We start from the raw sequence: 21,614 nt of genomic DNA on the forward strand, positions 1-21,614 counted from the left end.
CACTGAAGCTGATTTTGAACAAGCTATGTTCGATGTGTTTGGAAAGGATCATAGTGGCAGATTTAGAGGCATGGGTCTGACCATTACTCTAACAAATTATTATGGTGGAAGGTTTTCAAATATATCAGCAAGCAATGAACAAGAAGCCAACTCTAGTAATTAATGCTTTCATAAGTTTTATGGTCTCATATATGGCATAGAAATATCCTGAGGACAATTTATTGGCTAGGCTACCACCATCCCTTACTATACTCATTCCAACAAGTGAGGTATGGGCAAAAGATTATTAGTTTTAAATGAAGCAACTTATATGGGCATATGCATAAGCTTGGAAAATAATATATTCATGGATGCATTTTCAGGTTAATCAAAACCAAGAAATTCAGGCACCGAATACTACGCCATGTCCTAGTCATAGAACATCTTCTCGGCCTTCAACTGAAGAAGAGTGAAGTTACAAATTTATGGCAACTATATCATTCCATACTACTTGTTGTATTAGGATTTTGTAGTTAACTTGTTTTACAACCTACTGTTTCATTATTATTGGAAAGAATGTTTCAGCATTTTTATTAGAAACAATGTATGGATATTACTTGTTTGTTTTAATGCAAAGTACTGGTGCTAAAAATCTTGTTGTGATCTACTGGTAATTCAATGTGGTGATATTCTTTTATGAATTTTTTAAATAAAATTGAGTCAATTGTTCTGGTGTAACCAACAGTGCTAGAGAAAGTATTACACCTAAATTTGACGCAACATAGGCTCCCATCATTTCGCTTTTTATAGGAATAAGCAAAAACGCGTTTTTACAAACGAAAAATAATTTGTAAGTAAAACTTTTATATACGTGTCCATAGCGACTTAAAAGCGAAATGTGTAAAACAAACCATAATGAAAAAACCACAAAATCAAGTTCAAAATTAATTTCTAAAATTCAAATTTTGGCTTATAAGCAGTTGCAACTGCGAAACAATGGAGCCTATAGAGACGGGTGTAATCGTGTCTATATGAGTAAAACGTCTTTAAAAAAACTAACTAATATGCTAGCCATGAATAGAGACGGCTCTAACTGTTTCTAGACAAACAATAAACCGTCTCTAATATATGGTAGAGACGGAAACAACTATGCCTAGCATCAACAAGCGTCTCTGCATGTTTTTATCAAAATTTTGTATTTCAAATTTGACACAGCCACATTTTAAAGTAGAGATGGTTTTCCATGTGCGTAGAAATTTGATTTGAATTTCGAGTTCTCTGTGTAAAGATGGTTCTGACCGTCTCTAGCTATACATGCGGCTTTTCCAACCGTCTCTGATCATTTGACACAAGAGCAATAGCAACGCCTATGACACCGTTGCACAAACCGTCTCTACGACTAATAGAGACGAGCATAGCTGTCTCTAGAGTGGTGAAAGAACCTACGGGGCTTGGCCCATTTCCACCCCTAATCATGCATATAACTTTCTTTTGTTGTATCATCTCATGTCTTGTCACTGTCAGTAGTCATAATGCACGTATATAAATCAACAGTTCAAATATTTATACCAAGAACAAAGAAATATATTATTGCTACGTTCTGCAGGTTTGTGTCAAGATATATTACCAGAGCAAGTTAGCATTGCCAAAATAATGATTGAAATTTGACCCTATGAAAGGAATTATATTATTTTATCCGTTTAGGGATTAGTTAGCACAACACGAAATGTTAGTATTCCTAAATGATGTAAATACAGATACATAAGTCCATTTCACTGTATTATATACTGTTTTATGGACGGAATTTTTAATAACTATACTATTAAGCCTTTGGTTCAACCAAAACATATGTTATATAGCCACACATCATAACCCCGGTATGAATTTGGATACTTTCGTTGAAACAAAGCAAGTATAAGGAAATTAATTGATTCGACAGATGGGCTTTCCATGGTTATCGTTGTCGTTAATCTTTGCTTCACCTCGACATTAGCGCCATCAGCATATTTAAAGTCAAGAGGACCATGAATCCGGTCAATGGTTCCATGCATGCCAACTATAGCTAAACTGCAGTGTACAAGGGCACGTACAAATGGTTCTCGCTGTCGTCTCTATCAATGCATGCTAGCTGACGTGGACAAGAAAGAGGATAGGGGAGAGAAAAGTGGTTTTTTTGTATGGAGTCAGCAAAACATCTACTCTTGGCGCATAAAACGAGAAGATAAATAGAAAATATGTTTTGTACGTATGCTGACTTTAATCAGAGGCGCTGATCAGATGGTATGTGATGGAAAATTAATTAGTCTATAATTATGAAGAGCCAGCTTGAAAAACTGTTAATTATACGAGAAGTTTTTTCTGTTTACGTGTCTTGAAATAGCTAGAGCCCATAATTATTGAACATGCCCTGAGCATTAAACAAAAGCCTGTCAGGTCGGCCAATGTGAAGATGCGGCAAGCAACTGCTTGTTGCGCCAGAAATTAAGCGATTTACCTATATTAAAAATAGCTGTTTATATTTATACCACGTGATCCCATTCCCTGGGAGATTATGATGCCACGATTGATACCAATGTTAAATAATCAGTACATATATCGAACAGATTAGTTGTCTAAATCGATCATGTGTGGAGGAGGTACATTATTGTTGGCAACTTGTATATGAAAAAGAACCAACCATGCATTTTCATTGATTGGACATGGTTTCCAGGTATCGATGAACATTTACATGATATGTGTTATCTTCTATGAAAAATGTAAATTTTAAGATATCCTATATCATACGGGTAGCAGTTACGCACTTACTAATGGCAATTTTTTGGCTATTTCATCAAGAATCATATTGATGGACTCCTCAAGCTTAAAAAAACATATGCACTAACAGTTCCTCGTGTTTTTCTTCTGTTTATACATCTAAGCCAATATTTGTTTTTTCGACCTTAAATTTAAGGTACATCAATATAGTTTATTTTTTATTTTGTCTTTTAAGTCATTCACGACACCTATATAACATTTTTATTTATAAATTATTTTTTATTTGCAAATCTGTTATTTTTTATTTGGGTTTTTGAAAAAAAAAAACAAATAATCACCTCCTCGTTAGGCGGTGACCCTCTGCCTAGGCACTATATGCGTGCTTAGGCGTTCTCTAAGTGTCCATTAGGGATTTTCTATCGTCTGTTACTACATATAATTCGATATATCGTGCAATTAGCAGTTGATATATAAAAGAGTAACTTAGTTGTTATTTTTTTTTAAGATTGTCAGTTTAAGTTTTGACTACTTTGATTACATTGTTTTAAATATGACGAAATTAGTTGAGTGTTAAATAAAGGCTGGGTTTTAAGGAACACAGATATTTGAAAACCTGTAATTACGTGCCATGTGTCATAATATCTCTGGTGTTGTGTAACTTCGATGATAAAACAGAGAGTTTTCTAAGATTTATTCTAAAAAACTAGGTTGTTTACAAACTAGTATACGTCACAAATAAACATAGTTAAACACATTTTTTTTGGGGGGATATTAAAAATCGTTTAATTTCGGGCCGTTAATCTTCGTTGATCCCTCGGAGAAAAATTCATCGTTGGGCTACACTAGAGCCATATTTGTATCTTTCTTCACCGACTCGATTCCAACAAGAAAAACCAGAATAAGTATTTTTGTTACATTTTTCCTCAACTTCTATCCATACGCTTCCTAAACAGTTCAATCATAGTATTTTTTTTAAAAAAATTTCTATATGAAAGCTCATCGTCTTGTCTTGTTAGAGTAGATTTTCAACTTTATAGTAGTTAATTTTATCATTTATACTATTAAATAGTTATTAAAAAACAGATAAATCTTTAGAGTAGATTTTCGGCTTTAGAAGAACAAAGCCCATATCTCACTACTACCTAGCAAAGCGTGCTACTTGCATCAGCGCAGCCCAGCCGAGCCTTGTGTGCACCGAGTTCATTCAGCCAATTTATGTGAGACTTTCACAATTTCTTTTTTTGACAAAACCTTTGAATTTCCAGTGGGACAGTCACATTTTCACAAGTACAGGAAAACCAACTCTCAAAATGAAAAGTTTAATACTTCTAGCCTTTATCTACTACAATCAAATTGCATAATTTTCTTATATAAAAGACCTAACACTCTGCTTTTCAGGAAGAAAATCGGAGACTTCAAAACAAAGTATCCTATAATAAAAAGAAGTATTCGGTAATCAATTGCAAAGGTATTGTCGGGCAACCGTGGACGCAGATTTAAAATAAAGATGACACGAGATGTTTGATTAATACAACTGAACACTACATTTACCATATCATACTTATATTAAAGTCAACAGAATAAAGTACAACAGATAAAATTATCAAAGACATACAAAACGGTATATCTCATTTGAAAATGAAGCAATAAAATTTGCACACATGTAATTCATTACATATAGAAAGTCATTAAGTCAATGATAAACCAGTAGATTTTAAAGATTAGTTAATTTTTGAACCAACAGTGGTAGTTAACTAATGAATAATCTATAAAATTTTGGGTTAATATATAAGAAGTCATACCACTAATAAATCAGGAAACATGTGTAGGTCCTCTAGTAGAAGTATGTCTCTAGGTTCTTTAGGTGGTTTGAAAAAAAACTATTCTCCGAGCATCCATGGTTTGAAATATCTTTTTAACTTTATCAAAATCAAGTTTTATAAAAACTCTCAGTCCCAATATAGCACAATAAATCAATGTGTTATCATTTATCCTATTGTATGAGTCGGTTTTTGCTACAATCTAGGCTAGAAGACTCTTTCAATATCCATTATTATCACCTTTAATATCTAAATGAAATAACGTATAAATAGAACAGCAATATAAATTTGTATTTCAATCATTTTAAAGGTAAAACTAGTAAAATCTTAAAAAATTAATAGAAAGAGGGTAGGGTGCGGAGCACCTCGGGTAGTAGCTGGGCCGGCTGACCCACCCTGCCCAATGGATGGGCCTACCCCTTATTTGCTGGGCATACGGCAATAAGTACGATTACTAAATGAAATAAGTTTGATCGTAATGTCATTTCATGGTGTGCCTAATTGTAAAAACCAGTGGAGACATGTCAAGAAGGTCCGCTGAACTTGCTGATGATATGTATGCACACACGAAAAATGTTTTTTTTTTCACATGCCAAATCAGCTGAATTAAGTACTCCAAAGTTTTATCTATGCGAACATTCTGCCGTTGCGTTCTTTTCTTGGATTAAGATGAAACATTATCTAGTTTTTAACAACTATTTCATAGTACAAACGTTGATATTAACTATACAAAATTGAAAGACTATTATAAAAATATATATGAGATGGTTTGCATGACGGTAGAAATGATATGGTTTTTGATAAATCTTCATCTAAAACATATATGCAGGTATTATTGAGGGCAACATATTGGTAGCGGCCACTTGAAGCTTGATGGCGTAGACGCGTAGTCGAAGACCATCGGCGGCAAGGTGTCCTTGTACCTGAGCGCTTGAATAGGTGATCAGTCCATCGATGCACGAGGTAGACCAATGTAGTCGATGGCGGTGTCGGAGATGCGCAGATGTCGACGAGGTGGTGGACGACGCAAACCCGATCTCTGAATGGGAAGAAAAAAAAAGGACAGTAAGCAGCAGAACAGTAGCAGCAGCAGTCTACTATTGTTTGCACGAGTCAACAGCAGCCTTTGACCTGTCCTTCCACAGCCTTCCCTAGTCTTATCCATCCACACGTGTAGAAAGATTGAAGAAAGAGACAAGCAGTAGGAGATTGATGGATGGAGGCTGGTGGAGGAAAGGTTGACATGTCAGGTTGATTACAGATATGGAAGGAGTCCACACAAATCAATCCTATCCTAATATGACTCTAACTACCGTATTCTCTAATAATATTGTCTGCCATCTACTTCAAGCAAAATGGTGATCTTGTATTACTTTAGTTACGAATGAGATAAAATAGGTAATGATCATGTCTTTGTATATAACTGAAGATTATATTATTTGTTTACTGGTTACCACTTTCAACCTTTTCCTATTAGGACTCTGTGATTTTCCCTTATATATACGCTTGTAAGCCGCATAGGAAGACTCTTCGATTACTTCAGTCAAAACAAGTAATTCACATCAGATCATAGCCTAAGTACAACTACACATCCTTGGAGAACTATTCAAGAAAATGTAAACAAATTTTAAGGGTGTGTTAGCCAAGTTGAGGGAAGAAGACAAACGAGGCTAGTATAGAGGACAAGGTAAATATGTATAATGTAGGCTCTTTTACCTAACTTCTACATGTTTGCGAAAATTTTCTGACTAAAGTTGTTCAGATTTCACAGGTGATGGCTTCGTTTAGAGTAACAGATGGCAGCAACAAGCAATTTTAATTCTCTCATTGCTGGAGTTTGTTGCATTGACAACATGAATGGTATGATAAGAGGAAGTAAATAGCTGCTGAAAAGGCTAATGCAAAAAAAACTGGTTAGCACAAATGCACGTCCAGCTAGAACTAGTACTAATGATGAAATGACTTCCCATGATGTAGGAGAAATTGGAACTAAAACTAATGATGTGACCAAGAGACCGATGGGTAAAAGGAGAGCAAAAGAGCAATTAAGGAGAGGAGGGGGTGATGAAACCGATGGGTAAAAATGGAGAAAAAGAGCAATTAAGGAGAGGAGGGGTGATGGATGTGTGGAGGCAATTGACCAGAGCTAGATGTGGAAAAACAGAAGAAGGAAGAGAGGTATAAACATATATAGAAACTATATATAGATAGGCTTGAGTTAAAAGGGTTGCAAGTGAATTTGTGAGGCCTCAAGCTAAACAGAAGAAGGAGGCAGTTGAAAAGTACAATTGAAGAGAATGTCAAAAGAAGAGAGGATTATGACAATAGATTGTACTTTATTGCCTCTACTTCAAGAACAATACTACGAGAGCCTACTAAATGAGATAATCACATTCGCGCAAAAAAATTCTATTGACCTTGTATGTGTTACTTATTTATAGGAAATATTTATTTTACTATATGTTTACTTATCATTCTCTTTTGTTTGATTATGGGATGTTTTTTAAAGATATTAAGGAGAGGAGATGGTGGTGGATATGAATGTTTTGTGTTAGTAGTATTCATTTCGTTATAGCTTCCTTGGCCAGGACGGTGCTTGGTGGGCATGAATTTCCTTCAGTATATTTGGGATTACTGCAAAATGCAGCTTGTGGGTAGTTTAATAGTGTTGTTTTTTTTGACTTGTAAGCTGGACATGTTTTTTCTTCTTCAGTACTGTTCATATCAGATTTAAGCTTTCAATTATTTGGATAGCTGTGTACTACTGTTGTGTACTTCTGTATCTGCCCAATCGCCATTGGGGTGATTGTTGAGGTGCAGGTGGCTACACTAATTACAACTCACACGCTTATTCAACATGCTAAATTGAGTATAGAGTTCAATTGTTCCACCAAAAAATAGCTGAAATATTTTTAATTTAACAAAGAAAAACTAAATTTAAATAACAAAATGTGAATCATGAATATTTATCTGGATGATGTTTTCACATGTGCTCTACTAGGTGTTCTCATAGTTGATGGTGGGTTTCATTGTCCCTTATTTTTGTTTGTGTCCTAATAAATTCCTCAAGATCTGGTGCTTCATCATGTGAAACTGTAACATTTTCTCCTCCCTCATTGAACTGTTCTCTAGGATCCACTTCTCCCTCATTTTCAATTATCATATTATGCATGATGATACAAGCTTTCATATATATACTAGTGCCTCTTCATCCCACAATCGAGCTAGCTCACAACCAATGGCAAAATGAGCTTATAGAACACTAAAGGCTCGTTCAACATCGTTTCCAACCACTTCATATACTTTTGCAAAATATTTTAGTCTATTACACTGTGGTTCTGGTATATGGTTTTGACAAAAGTGGCCTAAGACAGGTATATGCCATCTGCGCGATAATATCCCATCGTATTATTGTGACCATTAATGCTATAGTTTACTTTTGGAGCCTCGGTTCACCTAGTGTTGCAAATAATGGAGACGGATGGTCAAGTTAATATCATTATGAGAGTGTTGACGTCAAAATGTGAACGTTGACGTATCACACATGAAGGCCTGGGAGTCAATCTTAGACAGCTCCAGTGCAAGACCTAAATTTTTAGAAGGTGCGCGGGCGTGCCAGTCAGTTTGATCCTGCAACTGACAAGATGAACAGTAACTATCGAGCCGATAGGTAACTAATAATCCAACCGTCTGGATGTTGACACTACAATGGTTAGCCGATAGGATAGACGATCGGCCGTAAAAAGCTTGGATCGGCTAGAAAATCGATAGAAATAGAGTTAAATCAAATATTAGACCAATGTAATCCACCAAGTTACTTATTAATCTTAGTCGATCGGACGAGCCCCTATAACCATACCGAACTATACATGTAGAGATTAGACTTAACCAAGACAGTATGCAGTTGAGCACGATATGATTATAGGAAACACGAAGATAGGTGAGGCTAATAAATAAACCGACGAATTACTTGGAATAAACAATGAATCATGTGTTGCGATCGGCTAAACCCAATTTGCATGTAATCCTCATAAGCCGATGCAACATAAATAACTACCGATCTAACAAAATCAAGCCGATTGGTATAGAAATAATGCAGTAAGACAATCGACTACTTTATCGGTGTAAATATGATAAGCATGTATATCGACAAAAATCATCGGCTATAGACAGCTGACAAACAACCAAGATCTATAAAATACCTAGCTCAGATTGCTAAGCATAATCATAGAAGATCAGACCCAACCGAGACAGTTCGAGAGTAAACCTAGCAATGTCAGGATATATACTAAACAGATCTAGATTGCTATCAAACCAATGGGCCGATGACTGGTGACAAACGGCTGGTACTCCGATAAAACAATGAGTAAAATACATCGATCTGATATAAATCATCTGACAAATGTAATCTACTAGATCGCACCTAACCGAGACAGTACTAGATTGAATATGTCAAATAGCGAATATCAAACCAACATAGATCGCCCAAAGTGGTCAACCAGATCAACTCAAAACACGAAAGTGATCTAAGTTGAAACTGATACGATAACTAGCAATCGCGCAACTAGATTAGAAGATCAGACCGAACCGAGACAGTTCTAATCTAGCCGAACGATTACCGTGGCCTGACGGAACGTAGGACTTACCCCTCCGTCGGAGATCGAGACGATGCAGCCCCACGTCAGGTGCCAAGTTCCGTCGGAGTTGAAACCTCGATTAGGAGGGTGGCGACGCGCCGAAGGTAATTGATCTAATTGATGTGTAGATGAAAAACAATGACCCCGAACATATATATTTATACCCTCGGGTTGAGGCTTGGTCGTGTTGGACACGACAGACAACTCCTAATAGATGAAAAGAAATAACAAACTCCTACTTAGACTCTATCTCTAACACACAAGTCCCGATTGGACTCTAACTCCCTTAGAGATAAAATAGAAATCCTAACTAACTCTAACTAATAGATAAATTTGCGCCGCCAAGCCCTAGGTCTTCATGATTCCTTCTCGAATTCGGCTTCTTGTGGATAAGATTTTCTATCGGCGATTGCACCTTTTCTTATCTGAATCCAATAAAAAAATTTACCAAATTTTGGTGTTAACACATGCCCCCCCCCCCAGTTCTGAAGTATGAGAACTCATGCCTCAAAATTATCTTCTCAGCTTCGGCTTTGGCGACTCCAAAAATCCTCTTCTTTTCGTAACCGGCTTTCATGAACCGATACTGCTTGAATGAGATGGGCCAAACTTGCAAACTCATGGCAAAAGAATTTGTCTTTAATTGGTTCTAGTAGCCCTCCGAATGCAAGCTCTGCCAACTGTTTATCATTTAAGCTCAAATTATAGCATCGGCTCTGAACATTACGAAACCTTTGTATGTATTCCATAGCCGATTCTCCTTCCTGCTGCTTAACCAGAATTAAATCTGTAAGCCTCATCTCATTCGTGCTAGCAAAGAAGTATTTGTGAAATTGTTTCTCCAGATCGGTCCAACTTCTGATAGAATTTGGAGGTAAGGATAAAAACCATGTAAATGCTGATCCAGAAAGTGATAGTGGGAACAACCTAACGTTTAGAGCGTCATGAGCCGATGCCTCTCCACACTGTGCTAGGAATCAACTAACATGTTCAATTGTGGACACATTGTCTTGCCCTGAAAATAAGGAGAACTCCGAAACCCTATATCGACGTGGCAATGGAACCCCATCGAACCACTCAGGATATGGTCGCCGATACAGATCTATTTGCCTTTTTGGTCTGATTCCAAATTGTTCCCTCATGACCTCAACAACTTTATCGGCCAACTCATCTTCCGTTGCATCGTATTCACCATGCCAATATTGACGAGGTTCTTCTGGCCATATTGCCCCCCGAGTCGGGCTCCTTCAACAGTGTATTCGTCAACCATTGTCTTGATCAAATCTTGCAATGTGCTCATCAAAACTCTAGATTGACCAAATAAAGCACGATGAACCGATTCATTAACCATAGCTGGAAGTGTTTTATCCATCGGCTTCGGGAGTTGAGTATTTTGAACTGGCCTCTCTGGCATCATGACGAAACTATGAAGACAACACCTTTGAAAATCCGTCAAGGATTGCTCCACCAGTTGTTTCTGTCCTTCTGTCAAATCCGCCAAGTGCATATAATCGAGCTGTATCGTTCGCATTATGTGATCTTAAGTACTCATGTTCAAAAACTTCAACAAACCTTCTCAAACACTTAAAAATGGTATTTCCCCAAGGCCATAATAATCATCTACAACATCTGTAACTACACCATAAGACAATTACTTTCTAGAAACAACTTAATCCAAGTATATCAGTGGCATTTCTCTTGTGCAAAACATAGTCATCGTGTTGCTTTAATGCATTCATTATGCGTATAAAACTAGGATGGCTCATCCTAAATCTAAATGAATAAAACAAGATATAATGAGCTGTATACATTAGCACTCACAATAATCATTAGCTAAATTAAATTGACTTGGTAGAAACGTGCATCTAAAATAAATCGGCCTGTAAGTTGGATTATTGGAGAACCGTGGTATTATCTCAATAGGCATGCTTCTCTGCTATGGTCAATCACTCGATGTCCAGTAATAGACCTACCATTTTTGGTAAATTGATGGAATGTGAACATGAATACAGGACTTGTGTCGCAACAAAAAAAACACCATCATCATTAGATTAGGACTCATCTAATAGTTGTTGAAATATGGAGCGAGGATAACTTATCGCAGATTGGACAAACGGTAAACCTTTTAATTATTAGACTACAAATATGCCATGCAATAAGTAATGTTTGTGAATATCCATATTTTATTTAGATGAAATCTAGGTAAACAACTTCTACACCACCTGTAACCAAGTGGGCCACTACAACACATTTTATCTCGATAGAATAGGATGAACCACAAGCTGTGGTGCATGGATCTAAATAGATTACTAACATTAGGTACGAGACCTGATTGTTGACATATATGGCTAGGGCAACAGGTTAGTGTTCTGTTTTTCGACAAAATAAAAAAAGGTCAAACGAATTATATGACGGTGTCGGGCGTTGTTGTGTAGAAGGGGAGAAGGATTAGAAGAGAATGACGTGAAGGAGAGAAGATCAACATGAACAATGGAGAAGTAAGGAAGCAACACCAAATCTAACAAACTTTGCATAGGTGGCCAACTAACCAGTATTTACGATCCAATTTTTGGGCTTCTATTAGAGTAGGGGGTAACTTTTAGGCCCATTATTTTTTAGGAGGATTTTTGGGACTTGATTTTTAGGTTATTATTGGAGATGCTTTTAGTGGCCTATTTGGCACCGATACAGTGTAGATGGTATTGATCTCTCACAAGCACATAAAAAGAGTAGATGAATAATAGGCCAGATATAGGTGGAAGCATAACTTTTATTACTTTTTTCACGCATACATTAATTTCTCTTAGTATGTATACCCCTAACAGGGATACTCTTACTAGGGATATGTTTGGTAGAGTCCATCTTTATCTTTGGCCCGAGATAAGTCGTAGGGACCATGGATTGTGAACTCCTAACACTCTCCCTTGGACAAATAACCTATTATACACATGTCTCATTACAAACTCCAATCGAAAAACTCGGTGGGAAAAATAGGATAGGAGAAAAGAGTACATTGTACACGCTAGTTATTTTTACTTTTTGCATCAACATATTATGAATATTAATTTCAAACATATTATGTATATTAATATTCATAATATGCATCAACATATTATGAATATTACTTTTTCCACTTCAAACAAAAATATTGACAGCAACCCAATTGGGAAAATTTGAGACTTCATTACAATATGCATCATTCATGTACAGGATTTTATGAAACAACCATCAAATGAAAAGTTACACCATCTAGTTCTAACAATTCAAAACTGTTATGTAATTTTTGCTTGATATATGGAGCCACGGTTGACACAGATCAAAAAGGAGTTTTAGAGTTACAACCAAGTATTCATAAACCTACGGGTTGTGCACTTAATGTGCTGGAATAAGGGAATTCGATGTTGATCCAATATAGCCTCAATTCGGATAGGGATCCGATTAGGACTCCTGTGATCCATGGAGGCCCATTTTTGGGTCTTGTATAAACAGGGGCGAGCAAGCTGGTTACGAGTATGAGAAAACCCTAGCCGTCCTCCTGTCGAGACAAACCCTAGCCGCATTTAGATGCTAGCACGTCCGAACATGGTGTTCCTTCCTAGATGTGTGGATAAGAGTAGAGGCACCGCTAGATTGTACATGTTGTTGATTGGCATAGTTGCACCGTGAAGTGTACGCATCAGATTGACTACTTCCTCCTATATATCGATGTGCATCTGATTGCTGACATTCCTTTGCCTTCTTAGCATCTTCTTCCGCTACATAGCGCGTCTGATCCATAATCCGTCGCTTGTATGGTTTCTGATTTACATAGTACAAAAAATATTTTATGCTATTATAGCATAGACGTAGTATCCCTACACTATGGCCACTAATTAATTAAGGATTTAAGGCATAATGGATTAAAATACCAATTGCAGAGCTAGCTAGTTGAGATATATTAAAAGACATCCATATCGTCATCTAGCAACATAATTATACAAAATATATGCTACTATGGAAGTAGGGATTAAAAACGTTCATTTAGCTTTGCTCATACATACAAGATGTACCATTTGCCTTCTCTATTTACAGTAGATCAACAAAAATGCATAGACGCCGAGGTTAAGATCAGGGGCGAAGCCCAGTAGAGCCCCATGGGTGCAAATGAACCCCCTCCAAAATTTTTTTTAGTTATTACCCCCATATATGGGCCATGGATGCACCCCCCTCGGCCCAATAAATTGCACCCCTAGTCCAGGTAGCAGCCCAACAAGGTGAGAAGGCCCATATTGAGTCAGCCCATGAGGGAGAAGATCGATCTGGGTAGAGGAGAGGGCAGATCGATCGTTTTTCCTTTTTTTTCTCTTCCACACCGACGAACGCGTATCCCTCTCGCCGGCTCCGTCTCTTTGTCTTCCGTCTTCACGACTTCATCTCTTCGGTCCTCTCCTCAGTGCGCCGATCGCCATGACCGACGCCAGCCAGTCATCGCCGCAGCTCTCCCACAGACCAGCAAAAGGTAGATAAGCAGAACCTTTCCCCCTCTATTCCTTTCTCAATTAATCTGATTTGTAAGATATAAAGCTCTAAATTTGTTGTTGGTGTTTTTCTTGATTATATTATAGGGTTTCAGTTTGGAAAAATTCAGAGAAACACCTAGAAAGTTTCTGACTGAAGGTCGTAATTGATGTAAGTAATGTCAACTGATAATTGTCATTTGTCATGCAACTTTCTATGGTTTTTGTTCGTGTGAGACAGTGAGATTAATAAATGATGAAGATTAAAGGTAATGATTCTATATATGCTCACCTAATTCATCTTTTTATTCAGAAAAAATAGAAGCTGAATTGGATGTTCTCTCTTTTTCTTTCTAGATCGCTGGATTATGTGATATTGTGATGGAATGGCTCTTGTCTATGTATGCATATGCTGAATTGCTAATAATATTTTGTTGACAACTCACAAGTCAGTAACCAATTTATAATATTATTAGTGAGTTTATTTATTTTGATGAACAATGAGCATCACTTTTTTATTTTGTTGCACCCCCCTAATTTTACTCTAGCTTCGCGGCCACGAGAAAGACGGCCTACCAAGTAAACATCTGGCTTCTGTCTTCCATTTCCACCAATTAATAACTAACACCATAATCCAAGGCATGCAACTAACCGCGTCCAGTTTGTATATATAGCTACCAGAAGCGGCCATGGCGTCCTCTAGTCGCAACAATGGCGCACCCTTGCCCGTCCTCCTCCTCCTTCTCCTTCATGGTGGCAGCCGCGGTCGTCGTCGCCGCAGCTTCGTTAGCCGACGTTGCCGCGGCCTCTCCGTCGTCACCCAAGGCAACACCGCCGCCGCCACCCCCATGCATGGCGTCACAGTCGGTCGTGGTGTTCCTCCGCGCGCGCTGCGCCAGCACGCTCTACCGGCTGACCTGCTACGACGCGCTCATCCCCTACGGGTGCACGTTCCGGACCAGCCCTGTCAAGCTCGCCCGCGCCGCCGCCGACGTCAACGCGGCGAGCCTCAAGAACCTGACGGCACTCACCAAGCAGCTCGTGTCCCGCGGCATCCCCGGCGAGGCACCCGGAATAGCCAAGGAGATCCAAGACTGCGCGAGCGGGTTGTCGTCGGCGTTGAGCCTCGCCAAGCAGACGGCGGCCGAGCTCGCCAGGCTCGACGCGATGGGGGATGCCCCGACGGGGAACCAGGCGAGCTGGGCTTTGTCCAACGCGAAGACGTGGCTGAGCGCCGCGATGACGAACGAGGCCACCTGCGCCGACGAGCTTGGGTCGACGGGCGCCGCCGTGTCGCCGGCAGCGAGGGAGGTGATCGCAGGGGTGGTGACCGCCAGGCAGTACACCAGCATCGCGCTCTCGTTTGTCAATGCCATTCCGCTGTCGTGAGGTGAAACATATAGTGCTGTACCTCTTTGGAATTTTCTTAAACCTTTTTAATAAATAATTTTATTACTAAATCTCGGAAAAAATATTTTAACCGGATAAACCTTTTGGCCACGCCAGTGTTAGTAGCGTGGCCAAAAGGTTCATCCGTTAGATATATGTTCTCGCGAGGTTTAGTAATAAAATTATTTATTAAAAAGATTTAAAAAATAACAAAATTTCACTTCGTTGTGCCTGACACAGCGCTTTCTTTCGTTCTGGGACGGAGGACATAAACATGTGTATACTGCACGGGCTAGCAAGTTTAAACATATTTTTCAATTCAGTTACAGTCAACATATTTCTTTATTTGTCGGGTGAGTGACTTCTATTCTCTCGATAAAGATCTCACCATTTTATCGATTTGAATATTAGTAAGCATGCACGTGGAATAACTGCAGGAGCCTTTCGAATTTGATGGGCCATCTGTGATAGAATCCAACAGCATATTACACATACAATCATATTTGATGGGCCAAGACATGACATATTTTAGATTACTGTATTTTGTTTAGCCCGTCACTGATCGAGATATCATCTCTGAAGGGTGTAAAGTTAGACCCAACACAATATATCGGTGATGAATATAATTAAGAAATCGTCACGGATAACATCATGACGGGTCATAAACAAGGGTCGTCAGAGATCAGTGTGCGTGTGTCCATTTCTGTTGCATTTTGTATTCCATTCTACACATTTCGGGTAGGGGTTGTAAGAGAGCGATATTTTGATATTTAATTGAGAAAATGTTGGAAAAAGTATTTTTGGACAGTAATAATAATTAAATATCTAAATAAATGATATATGTACATTATTACATACTTGTATTAACTATTTTTTCATGTTTGCAGTGATTTTCTTCCTTTTTAATTTGAGAAAAAAATTAGAAAAGCATTTGTCCATGGTAATATTAATTAAACATCACAAATAAATGATATATATTATTACATATTTAAAATAAACTATTTCTTCATGTTTCAGTGAATTTTTTCTCTTTATTTGAAGAAAAAGTTGAAAAAGTAACATTGCAATAAATGATATATACATTATTACATATTTATAATGAACTATTTGTTCAATGGATAAAAATTAGATGTACGGAGTTGATTGATTGAGACAAGAGTATACAAGTGGAGTGCAAGATTTCTTAAATGTTGCTGAGGCACATATAAATAGAAAGAATAATAAAAATATGACTTGTCCATGTGTCGATTGCAAAAATAAGAAAACGTTTGTCGATAGAGTACACTTACACTTACGCTCTCATCTGATTCATTAAGAATTCACTAAAGACTACACGTGTTTAACAAGACATAAAGAGACAGAAGCACTTACTGTCAGAGATTTAGCGACTGGATATGGTCGATATCGACAGCGATAGTCTTCAGTTAAATTTCCAACACGAGGTGAGTTACTGGCGTATGGTAATTGTATTAGTGATGCTTCTTGATTCGGTTCAATACCATAACTCATCCTATATAGTTGATGGTTATTGGATTATTTTCCGTTCGGGTTGAGTGTTATATGTTTGATCCGGTTAGTAGGTAGGTGAAGGGTATTATAGATTAGATTGGGATTTTTAATTTTTTTTGGTTCAGTCCAACATCTCGATTGGAGTTTATTTTCCGTTCATCTATACATCTTATCTTATATGAGCTGTATTTGATTCCTGAACTAGTACTGGTCAATCACTTTGAGTATTCCGAGTTAATTTGATAATCATTTTATTGATCTCATACTGCATTGGTTGAGATCGATCTATGGGGTTGTTTTAGCTGATGAAATTCTTGATTAAACTGCTTTATGTTACTCTTGGTTGTGTCGGAGTTCTAGCCAATGGGTCATCATGATACCTTTGTAGATTATGGCTCATTAGATTTATAGCTAATGTGTAGTTTCGCTAGGACTTTTCATCAATCTATGGTTGATACGACTTTATACTGCCTTGATTTGGTCCGATATGGAAAGACTATATTGAACTAAGTCAGTGAACTATTGGAGTAAATTTATAAATTTCTCATTGCTTGTGGCTGATGATCATTGATGCAATTTTATATTCATGATCCCCTGAATGTTCTAGTTCATATAAATAGCAAAATAAATTGGGTGTTTGGTGAATGGCCTATTTATTGAGCATTTTTGTCATGGTAATTTATTTATATTTACTTCTTTTAGGATCTAGGAGCCGATCGATCTATCTCTGTCTTAGACTAAATTGGCTGGATACCAAATCAACCATCGGTTGGATGGTCGATTGGCTGATTTTATTTAACTTGATTTTTTCCTTATTGATTAGGATCAAATCAAGTAGCATACCCCCAACCATCGGTTCAGGTCATGCATTGAAACTAAGTAGATCTTCCAGGCCGCTAGGATCGTTTTAAATCCAAGTCATAATGTCTGGGACATAGCAAAATGTTGATTCCACAGCATTATCCTTGTGGAGTTTCATAGACTTACCGTTGCACATAAGCACGTGGCCAAACAGAGCGTCAAAGATTATCAGAGGCTTTGCATAGAGTCGTTCAACATGACAAGGTAGGGATTGCAGAAAACTCCAAGGTAACCATATAAGGCCGACCATGCTAGAAAGAATGCTCCATGAGACCATCAGTGAGCTCGTCCATCATGCACTGATTAACCAATTGGGCATCCTCATCAACACCTTACAGAGCTTGATCAGGAAGACCATGGATGGGACGGTAGTTAATGAGCCGAAAAGGGGACATGTTTGTTTTCTATGAATAAAGAGTCGTGGGTTACTTATGGGATAGAGAAGGATGTCCCCATACCCCTGGATATCACTGTACTTCCTATTATGGAGGATATCAGAATGGAGGTAATCGTTATGCGGGGCACGATCTCATGGGTACCGGCCATAGAATTTTTTACTTGGGGGGCAACCCAAATGCAACCAGTATAGAGACCCGCCGGAGTGGGAAATACCGTGGAGAGAGCACTAGCCAGTCTAGAATTGGTCTTTGGAGGAGAGGAGAGACGATGAGTAGGCTAACAAGAATATTGAGATTATGATTGAACAATTTGGTTTAATTTTTGCCTAGTTCTCTGGACAGGACAACACCTCGACAGTCGAACACGTCAGTTGATTTCTAGCTTAATGCAGTCTTTGGAAACCTAAGGACTTGATCGTATGGATATGGAAAATACGGGATTTCCGATCCTAGCGGGAAAAGGAGGGAAACGGATACTCAATTTTAAGTGAGTAAACTGAATTCCATACTCGATCTCATAGATCCCTATTGAATTCTGTGGAAAGCCGTATTCGATGAAAGTCGTATGTATGGTTTGGAGGGAGATCTTTCCTATCTTTCGAGATCCACCTTACAATATGGGGGTGAAAAAGCCAAAAAAATAAGCGATTTGTTTTTAGCCCTTATAAAAAGAAAACGGATGAAGTATCTTTCGAGATTCACCTTACAATATGAGGTGAAAAAGCCAAAAAAATAAGCGATGCGTTTTTAGCCCTTATATGTCCCTTCTCTCTGGCTCAGCCTTCATGTTTCTTCGACCTAACTCTATCAGGACATGGGATTTGACATTGGACCCCATATATTTATTTTATTTCCAAATAGTTTTATCGGGGATCGAACCCACAACACATGGGTTTGCTTAAGTCAAGTGAACCACAATGCTACAGGAGCTTTTGTGTTGATGGGAGTCTTGTTTTTTACTTGTTCAAAATTATCGAATCTGTTTGTTTTATCCGGACTCTGGTTTGGTCCATCCATTCCAGGGAGTGAACGGCGGCGGCGTGGCCAACCAGGGAGAGGGGGAGAGTGGCGCGGCATGGCCAGCCGGGGAAATGGGGAGCGTGGCGGCGGAGGCGGAGTGCGGTGCAGCCTACGGGGCAGATCCTCGCCCCGGTGACTCTTACTCCACGGGCTGGCCTATGGAGCACCGTGATGGGTAGCGGTGAGGCGAAGTGATCCTGGTGGCAGGGCTGCATCCTCCTCGACGAGCAGCAGCAGGAGGAGGCCATGTTCCCGCAGGCGTGGACGGACGACGGCGAGTCGTGCCCAGAGGGGACGGTCCCGGTGCGGCGGACGAGGAAGCGCGTTGTGCTGAGGTCCAGCTCCGCCGTCGAACCAGCGCCGCACCGCCGGCGTCATCCACCGCGAATCCACCAGCGACGGCCCCCGAGGTCAGTGAAATCTTAGTCAGCCAACCTGCTTGCAAAGCTGCTGCCGGTCACCGGCAAGCTCGCCAGCCATCGCAGCTGGCTCGCTCTCCGTATCTCCGCCATTATTGTCATCGCAAAACGCATCAGAAAACTCATAACCACATGAGAACTGAAGAAAATTCAGAGTTGGGGAGGAAGCAGATGCACACGGCTAGTTAATGCTACCGTACTGTGCTCTCTCATTAATACCACATCATCACTAACCCGAATGATTAGTTGGGAAAACAGTACAATTAGTGCCGTTGCTAGTACAATTATCACAGCACCCTGTCTCTCAGTCTTGTTGCCCGTCAACGGCGTTGCCGAGACAGATATAAGGTATGAGTTTCCATAACTACATTACTCTAAGTATGAAATACAAGCTAGTTCAATGATGAATGATTATGCTTTTTGATGTGTGAATGGTGAGAGACAACTCAAAATATTATGAACAAATCAACATGTTTCAAGTCAAGTAGCATTTGGTTGTTGCATCTAAGTGTTAGAAAATATTCTGTCATAACAAAAGGTTAACTCTGCTTGCCTAATTACTTTTTTTACATGCCAAAATAGATGGACAGAACATGGATACAGGGGAGACAATTCACATCTGCATACATGGAGGGAGTGAAACAGTTCATGAAATTTGATGGACAGAACCTATACCTGATGGTGAGACACCAAGAACTAGTGCAGAAGTTGTCTCCAAGGTTCTCTCTCTCGGGACAACTCAAATACCACATTTTTGAAAAATGCTGGGCTGCAGGTGAACTCCAAGAAATCAGTGACACCGACAGAAGCAGCACTTCAAGATGAACTTACAGCCGAAAGGCAAAGTTCAGTCATTCTCCATGAAGAAGTTCTCACACTAAAAGAACAAGCTAATCTTGCAAATGAAGCACTAGCAAAGACTCAAAAGGAGTTAGGAGAGTTCAAGCAACAGCAGGAAGAGAATAATATGCTCCTTCGACGTATCTTGAGCCTTTCCCAGGGTAACTTAAAGTTGTCATAGTGTCCTTTATGATTTTGTGCACTGCGATGAATTCCATCTACTGATATCAATTTTTTGATGGCTTATTGTCATGTGGTGGACTTGGTTATGTGACCTGATGTTTGGTGCTATGGTGGACTTAATTATCTTGTTGGTCTGAACTTTTGTGGACTAGTGAACATATGTGCTAGGTTCTGTGAAACTTGTAAGATATGGTTCTCCGTGAAGTTGGTATTTGTGTTACAATGTTTATTGGGCTTATTTGTACTATGCTGTGAAGTTCTAATTGTTTCTCTATGTGATGAATCTTGATGTTGGGCCAATTTCTAAGCGTTGTGAAATTCAGAATATTGCTCCAAATGGGTCATAGCTAAATGTGAATTTCAGAATAGCCAAATCGACCACAAAGGATGGGCCAAATGGGCTGGGCCAGCAGCATTAAACAGACCTTCATCCCTAACAGATCAACACATGGCTACATCTGGTAAAGACACGTGTCTGAAATTAGAGACGTACACATGGCGCTTCAAAATGAGAGCACGTGTTGCCTCCACCTTTAGCCACGTGGCGTCATCCTATACCTCCACGTGGACATACAAAATGCAAACACGTGGCACTAAATATGACAGCCACGTGGCTCTAGAGAACCGGAGATGCCGATCCAGCTTGGCGTACACGTCATCGGTCATTTCACTGCCAACGTGGACTCCACGTGTGAGCCATGTGGCTTGGACAACGTCAATCACTAGCCAGCTGGAAAGTAATTTTGTGACAAGCACCTTCGTCATGGATAAAAGTGTTTCTATGACGAAATATACTGTTTAGTCATAGACACACATATGTGACGCGACTTCTATGACGAATCGTATTTTGTCAGAAGTTTGCCATAAATATTACGTTATGACAATTTTTGCGTCTTCAGTGACAAACGTAGATTGTCATAGATGTGCCAATCTCCACTAGTGGAAGGATTAAGTTTGATGACAGTAAGAGGCCGATGAAATCCATGGCCATCCTTTCCTGGTCAACATGGTGCATGCCGGAATTGGCCGATCAGTTGACAGACCGGAGATCGGTGTACAAGAGACCAGGGTTGTCTTCATCGGGTTTGGTATAGAAGTATCAAAATTAACAGCAGTGCATGGAATCAGTGTCGTACTATGGAGAGGTACGGTGAAGTTTCAGTATTGTTGGGATCAAGGAATAATGTTATCGTTGATGGATGCCTTCCCTGAGTGTAGTGGCAAGTGAGCTTATGCACTGTCTACACTTAGCGTTGGTCTTGATTGGTCTCAGTCCACGAGAGGTTGGGGCCGATCAGCCTGAGACAGC

The 21,614-nt window shown here is 39.2% G+C and overlaps 2 protein-coding genes across 7 annotated transcripts; both read left to right on the plus strand.

Moving 5' to 3' along the window:
* Positions 1-13,509: 13,509 nt before the first annotated feature.
* Positions 13,510-15,827, plus strand: LOC107305099 (pectinesterase inhibitor 10-like). 6 transcript variants are annotated; one of them, XM_040527957.1, is made up of 6 exons: positions 13,510-13,688; positions 13,795-13,955; positions 14,044-14,134; positions 14,235-14,265; positions 14,348-15,076; positions 15,316-15,827. In XM_040527957.1, the coding sequence occupies exon 5, from the start codon at positions 14,398-14,400 to the stop codon at positions 15,073-15,075; it is 678 nt and encodes a 225-aa protein (XP_040383891.1). In that variant the 5' UTR covers positions 13,510-13,688; positions 13,795-13,955; positions 14,044-14,134; positions 14,235-14,265; positions 14,348-14,397; the 3' UTR covers position 15,076; positions 15,316-15,827. The 6 variants fall into 6 exon arrangements, with proteins under 6 accessions (XP_040383891.1, XP_040383887.1, XP_040383888.1 ...); XM_040527953.1 differs by lacking the exon at positions 15,316-15,827 and having other exon boundaries at positions 14,361-15,184; XM_040527954.1 differs by lacking the exon at positions 15,316-15,827 and having other exon boundaries at positions 13,795-13,858; positions 14,000-14,134; positions 14,348-15,184.
* Positions 15,828-19,356: 3,529 nt separating this feature from the next.
* On the plus strand, positions 19,357-20,596 carry LOC121053197. Its single transcript, XM_015841674.2, has 3 exons — positions 19,357-19,963; positions 20,058-20,283; positions 20,458-20,596. Exons 1-3 carry the CDS (start codon positions 19,865-19,867, stop codon positions 20,592-20,594), a joined length of 462 nt encoding a protein of 153 aa, XP_015697160.1. The 5' UTR covers positions 19,357-19,864; the 3' UTR covers positions 20,595-20,596.
* The last annotated feature ends 1,018 nt before the right edge of the window (positions 20,597-21,614 follow it).

The sequence above is a fragment of the Oryza brachyantha genome, chromosome 10 (assembly GCF_000231095.2).
Source record: "Oryza brachyantha chromosome 10, ObraRS2, whole genome shotgun sequence".
NCBI lineage: Eukaryota > Viridiplantae > Streptophyta > Magnoliopsida > Poales > Poaceae > Oryza > Oryza brachyantha.

Coding starts and splice junctions, on each gene's coding strand:
- LOC107305099 (XM_040527957.1), top strand. CDS start 14,398: ATGGCGCACCCTTGCCCGTCCTCCTCCTCCTTCTCCTTCATGGTGGCA.
- LOC121053197 (XM_015841674.2), top strand. CDS start 19,865: ATGGACAGAACATGGATACAGGGGAGACAATTCACATCTGCATACATG. Junction 19,964..20,057: donor GACAGAACCTATACCTGATG/GTGAGACACCAA, acceptor GCTGGGCTGCAG/GTGAACTCCAAGAAATCAGT. Junction 20,284..20,457: donor TATCTTGAGCCTTTCCCAGG/GTAACTTAAAGT, acceptor TTTGTGGACTAG/TGAACATATGTGCTAGGTTC.